Source organism: Monopterus albus, unplaced genomic scaffold (assembly GCF_001952655.1).
Source record: "Monopterus albus unplaced genomic scaffold, M_albus_1.0 scaffold260.1, whole genome shotgun sequence".
Lineage (NCBI taxonomy): Eukaryota > Metazoa > Chordata > Actinopteri > Synbranchiformes > Synbranchidae > Monopterus > Monopterus albus.
Window position 1 is genome coordinate 948,372 of NW_018128140.1, and position 6,469 is coordinate 954,840.

The 6,469-nt window shown below is 43.4% G+C and overlaps 1 protein-coding gene and 1 long non-coding RNA gene across 2 annotated transcripts in view; one reads left to right on the forward strand and one right to left on the reverse strand.

Annotated features, from left to right (window-relative positions):
• The window catches only part of rnmt (RNA (guanine-7-) methyltransferase), a 12,574-nt gene extending 7,345 nt beyond the window's left edge, over window positions 1–5,229 (reverse strand). Inside the window, 5 exon segments of the mRNA XM_020621528.1 lie at window positions 975–1,090; window positions 3,605–3,757; window positions 3,949–4,060; window positions 4,187–4,343; window positions 5,121–5,229. Coding sequence (XP_020477184.1) covers window positions 975–1,090; window positions 3,605–3,757; window positions 3,949–4,060; window positions 4,187–4,336 — 531 coding nt within the window. The 5' untranslated portion in view covers window positions 4,337–4,343; window positions 5,121–5,229.
• Window positions 5,230–5,262: 33 nt separating this feature from the next.
• On the forward strand, window positions 5,263–6,469 carry LOC109972575 (uncharacterized). The gene is made up of 3 exons (XR_002276711.1): window positions 5,263–5,343; window positions 6,171–6,221; window positions 6,405–6,469. It is a non-coding gene; the product is annotated as an uncharacterized LOC109972575 (long non-coding RNA).

Consider the following 6,469-nt stretch of genomic DNA (forward strand, 5'->3'; position numbering starts at 1 on the left):
GGGAGAAAGTTGTAGAAAGTCAACCATCACTGTAGCCCTCCACCAGTCGGGGCTTTATGGCAGAGTGGCCCGACGGCAGCCTCTCCTCAGTGCAAGACACATGAAAGTTTGCCTGGAGTTTGCTAAAAAACACCTGAAGGACTCCAAGATGGTGAGAAATAAGATTCTCTGGTCTGATGAGACCAAGATAGAACTTTTTGGCCTTAATTCTAAGTGGTATGTGTGGAGAAAACCAGGCACTGCTCATCACCTGTCCAATACAGTCCCAACAGTGAAGCATGGTGGTGGCAGCATCATGCTATGGGGGTGTTTTTCAGCTGCAGGGACCGGACGACTGGTTGCAATCGAGGGAAGGGTGAATGCGGCCAAGTACAGGGATATCCTGGACGAAAACCTTCTCCAGAGTGCTCAGGACCTCAGACTGGGCCGAAGGTTCACCTTCCAACAAGACAATGACCCTAAGCACACAGCTAAAATAACGAAGGAGTGGCTTCACAACAACTCCGTGACTGTTCTTGAATGGCCCAGCCAGAGCCCTGACTTAAACCCAATTGAGCATCTCTGGAGAGACCTGAAAATGGCTGTCCACCAACGTTGACCATCCAACCTGACAGAACTGGAGGGGATCTGCAAGGAGGAATGGCAGAGGATCCCCAAATGCAGGTGTGAAAACTTGTTGCATCATTCCCAAAAAGACTCATGGCTGTATCAGCTCAAAAGGTGCTTCTACTAAATACTGAGCAAAGGGTCTGAATACTTATGACCATGTGATATTTCAGTTTTTCTTTTTTAATAAATCTGCAAAAATGTCAAAAATTCTGTGTTTTTCTGTCAATATGGGGTGCTGTGTGTACATTAATGAGGAAAAAAATGAACTTAAATGATTTTAGCATATGGCTGCAATATAACAAAGAGTGAAAAATTTAAGGGGGTCTGAATACTTTCCGAACCCACTGTATGTGTTGTAGCTCTACCTTGGTACAGTCTGCGGTGATAAACTGAGCACTGAAGATTTTCTCGGTCATGTGACTTTTCTTCTTCATCTCTTCGTAACGACTCTGACACTGTTCCACCGACACTCCTGCTATATCTGAAAACAAACCGAATGTGAATGTCAAACATATACACAACCTCTGCAAAGCAGTGATTGAAACAGAGCCACTACCCAGAGCGGGAATGACAGACGGTTGAACTTTTCAACAGACTTTGCATCAGGGTCTACCACAACCAGAAGCCCTGGATGTGCTGGGAGGTCAAGCACCTACTGAGAAAGAGGAACACTGTCTTCAGGACAGGCAACAGGGCTCTCTACAGCGCGGCCCAAGCTAACCTGAAAAGAGGCATCAGAAAGGCCAAATTGGACTGTAGGAGGAGGATCGAAGACCATCTGGACAGCAACAACAGCAGGCAGGTGAGGCAGGGAGTCCAGCATATTATCAACCACAGAGATAATCTTGGTGTGGCTGAAGTGGACACCTTGCTGGCAGAGGAGCTGAACCTGTTTTTTGCCTGTTTTGAGGGGCAGCAACCAGACACAGCCAAACTGTACCCTGCGGCCCACAGCGGCCCCAAACTCACAGTAGGGGAGCATGAGGCGAGTTGCGTGCTGCGGGCAGCATCCCCGAGGAAGGCTGTTGGACCAGACAGCATCCCCAGATGTGTGCTGAAGGACTGCACGGGCCAGCTGGCTGGAGCCTTCACCAAGATCTTCAACCAGTCTCTGGCCCAGTCCACTGTTCCACCCTGCCTGAAGTCCTCCATCCTAGTTCCCCTGCCTAAGAAACCCAACATAACCAGCCTCAATGACTACCGGCCAGTTGCACTCACTCCAGTGATAATGAAATGTTTTGAGAAACTGATACACATCATTCCTCCCACCAACATCTGGCCCACACCAGTTTGCATACAGGGCAAATAGATCCACAGAGGACCCTGTAGCCACAGCCCACCACGCTGTGCTGTCCCACTTAGAGCATCAAGAGAGCTATGCACGGCTGCTCTTTGTGGATTATAGCTCCTCATTCAACACCATCCTTTCCCACAAACTGGTGGTGTTAGGGTGATTTTTATTTTTAGATAGAAATTAATATAATTAGTTAGGGTTTTTATTATATAGCATACATAAGTTTATATACTTTAATCTCACAGTTGTGTTTATGTTATGTATTTACATATCACCCTAAGTGTGCACTGAATCACTGGTCAGTATATTGTGTTAGCCAACTGGAGCACTGGTTAACATCAAGGGAGACTGGTTCACTAAAACACTGAAATCTCATTAGATTTACAGCTTTAGCAAAGAGAGTCCACAGATACTTTATTACCACCACCTGGCTAATGGGGCTGTCCACGACCATTGGAGCAGAGAGGATGATCGGAGGATGGACGGACTGAAGGACCAATCTTGGGAGAGTTGAGTTTAAACCACAACTTCTCCCCAACAGTTTTGGACCAATCAGATAGCAACATCTTTTCATATAAATGTTGTATACCGCGAAGTTGACGTCAGTCTTTTCTGTTTTTCCTAAGCAGTCAAGATCCATGTGTACATGCTTATTTTGATATGTTAATGCATAATAAATTTCACACTGTGAAATATCTTTATATTTAGTCTTTTCTTTTCAATATACGAGAACACGTTTCGACAGTGGACAAGCTGGTGGACCTGGGATTTCCATATTCCACCTGCATATGGATTAAGAGCTTCCTGTCCGGACGCAGCCAGAGGGTGAGAGTGGGCCTACGCACATCCACGGCTCTTAGTCTCAGCACTGGTTACCCATATGGCTGTGTGCTGAGCCCCCTGCTCTACACCCTGTACACCCATGACGTCACCCCCGCCCACCATTAAATTCAGTTGCTAGATGTGGATCATCCACACTTGCATGGAGGTATTTTGGCTTCGAAAAGATTAATGTTGCTCAAAAGACGACAATACCAAAAATCTGAAAACGTGATGGTACTTGTTTTCTATGGTACCAAAGGTACTGCAAGAATTGTAATAGCTGTTCTAGGCAGTGGAGAATGCGATTTCTCCAACACTGACAAGGGCAGCATAGTAACCCTACATGTATTCTGAACACAGAGACAGAGGAAGGTAATGCAGCAGCAAACAACAACACGTGATGGTGTCGGTAGGCCCAGGTGCTGGACCTTGAGAGGAAAAAAGAAAAAAAGAAGACTCTAAAAGTTGCATATGGAGCTATTTTGCATTTGAGACAAATTATCAGGGACGAGTTATAGACTACCAAAACCCAGTATGCAAACAGTGTCTCAGAGCTTTAGCCATGAAAGGAAGAAACACCTCGAACTTAGCTATGCATCTCAAAGACAGGTCAGTTTTAGGTATCCATTTTGAGATGCCTGCCAGGTGAGCACAGACAGATCCAGGAGAGACACATCAGTCCATCACAGGTGACAATGACCACTAAGTGCCTGACAGGTGACAGGTGTGTTAAAACATGGAGAAATGTGATGTCACAGTGCCATCACTAAGAGGGTTAGGGAAGAGCTGGAGGAAGAGATGAAGAACAAACAGATGTTGCAACACCTGACAACACCAGGTCAGAGAGATAGGTAACAATAACCAATGATAACTAATTACCTGCACAGACCAGGTGACTGATCCCCCCTCTCCTCCACTTCAGCAAGTCTCCTCCTTTCCCGCAGCCTAGGTCCAACACTGATATCTGTGGAGAACCACCCTCCCTCACCTGTTCTAGGATCTCTCCTGTCAATCAAACAAACAGCCAATAAACTTTATGGCCTTTAATGTACAGTAGGCCAGGTGTTTTTCTTCTGTCAAACCTGAGTGAAGAGCTAAGATTATTAACTTCCTTTAAGATCAACGGAACCCTCTGAGACACTGTGGTTACTAAAACACCTGAAAACACCTGCTGCTTTCTCATAGTTGCACACAATTATTTACTGATTGATAATATCTAGTACTATAGTTTTTAAATGAACTCATGAAGAAGATTCTGCTTCGACTTCGAGCAGCCAGACCAACTTCCTGCAGACGGTTGTAGTGGCTTGCTACTTTCACACTGTGATCAATCACCTGACAGATCATTAAGATGCAATCAGTACCTTTACACTGTGAACAATCAACTGGATCAAAAATCAGACCAGAACCATACACATCAATCACATTATCAATAACTTCATAATTACTCGATAAATGTACCCGATTCTTTGTTGTTGAGGTCTCCTTGTCGTTCTCCTCTTCCTCATGTTTCCTCTTCATCCCTGCTTCCCATCGTCGTCGTGCAGTCACTCCATCCTCCTGCTCTCCTTCCTCCTTCACAGTTTCTGTCCTCCCAGGCTGAATCTCCATGTTTCACCTGAACACACAGAGACACAGACAAAGACACATGCAGATGAAAATGATATAAAGACAGAGCAACAGTTAAACATGACTCGCTGGAGGAGTTTCGGGACTCTGGTGTTTCCCTCTTTAGTGTTTTCAGACATTTCATTTCCGGTTTACAGACCTCAGTGATGACAATTAAGCTAACTGCTCAGATTAATGTTAGTTTAACATCACGCCCTGTGACAAAAGCACTTTCACTAAACATTTTAAAAAACAAGAATTCTGTGAACCAAAGTGTCCTGACAGAACCGAAGGACGACACACAAAAACAAAACACTCAAAGTTCAAATCGTATAAGTCCGGAAACGCAACGTCTTTCCCAGATTTATAAGATTCGGTTCCTTCACCCGAAACTGGACTGCTTAGCCCATTAGCGAACACTGCGGTGCCCACCATAAATCTGAATATACAGATGATTAACAGGACAAGGACACACTTTTAGATTACAGCCTTTACTCTGGTAGAGATGCAAATCTCAGTGACACCGCCGATGAGGACGATGTTTTTCTCTTTTCTCTGTTATTTTAGTTACAACGAGTCACAAAAATTATTAGGTTTCAAACGCGAACGTTAGCGGCTAAGAGCTGTTAGCAGCTAGCATCCTAACAGCTCCTGAAGTCAAATAAATTTATTGTGAAATATTACTGAACCACCCGGTTTAAACCAGACAACTTATGAGAAGCAAGCATTTACACTTTCCGTTGCTAAAATTTTTTGCACAAGTTAAACAACCAAACAAATAACTCACAGTGTCTGCAATGAATAGGGACGCACTCTGAGCAGCTGTGGGCTGCGAATACGTCATATTTCTGCGTCACAACAGAAAAAAGATGGCGGCGGGGTAAACAGTAGAAACACTGGCAGAACAGTTGGGCACTTTATATCAGATTTAAAAACGAGCGTCAACAAGTCACTAGTCCTTAAGGAATACAACTCAACAGGTGTGAACTGTATTCCATTTAAAAACACAGGTACATATTTAGGTGTCTAAAGCTGACGGAATATCTAGAGAAGCTTATGTAGCCCTGTCACTAGGTGGTGTAAGGATGACTTGATGCAGACACACACCAAGGCCAGACGTTCATGTTTTTAAGCACTGGCCCAAATGTAAATGTATGTAAAACAATGCACAAAAGGCAATTTAACACAACGTAACACAACTTTCCCTAACTGTGATACTTCAATAAATGAAAAGACATCAACAGAATAAAAATGTCACTTTGTTTAAACTGTAAACTCAAGTTCATTTGTAAATATATATACAGTATATTCTGTCTCGTAGTTCACAATCCAATTTCCCATACATTGATTTATTTGTGGAAGCCCACCACAATACCAGTATTGATCGCCACATGTGGACTTTCTTTATTATTGTTTTTACAATTTTAAATGGGTAAATATTATTTCATTGTAGAGCTGTTCACAGTACACTGACAGGCTCGTCCTCTCTCTGTTGCACTCACACAGACTGTGAACAGCTCCTCTTCTCCGTGTCTATTTTAATACAACGCCATCAGTCGTGGAGACATAACTGTACTAAGGTGATAGCAAGTTGGTAAGGCTAAGTTAACGCTAGAACAAAGCTAGTTGCCGAGGTTGTATGTAGCTGCTAGTCAATAGTGGGGATATATCGTGGCCACACTAACTTTTTGTGGCCACAGGGCCTGGACACGGTGTGCTTCAATTTCTTGTCAGCTTATCTTAGATCAGTTTCACATGGTGATCCTGTCTGGTATGTCTGTAATTCATCCTGCTAATGGAGAACTGAGAAATATATGGGTTATTACTCTGCCGGCAGATACTCCTGCTCATCACCATCCAGCTGAACCATTACTGGCTCAACTTAAAGGTCAGTTTGCCTAGGAGGTATCCTATAAGTTATTAGTAGTCTCATTCATCACTTTAATGAAAAGAAAACAACTCATCAGTCAATAATATCTACTCTAGTTGTATCTATTGAGTATTTCCAGTAGACAAACTTGAAGAAAACAAACATGTCTATTATCACTGGTTGTTTTTGTTCTCTTTACAGATGAATTCCTGGGACTAAATAAATTAATTGGGCTTTGTGATCAGCTGGTGAAACTATATCCACCT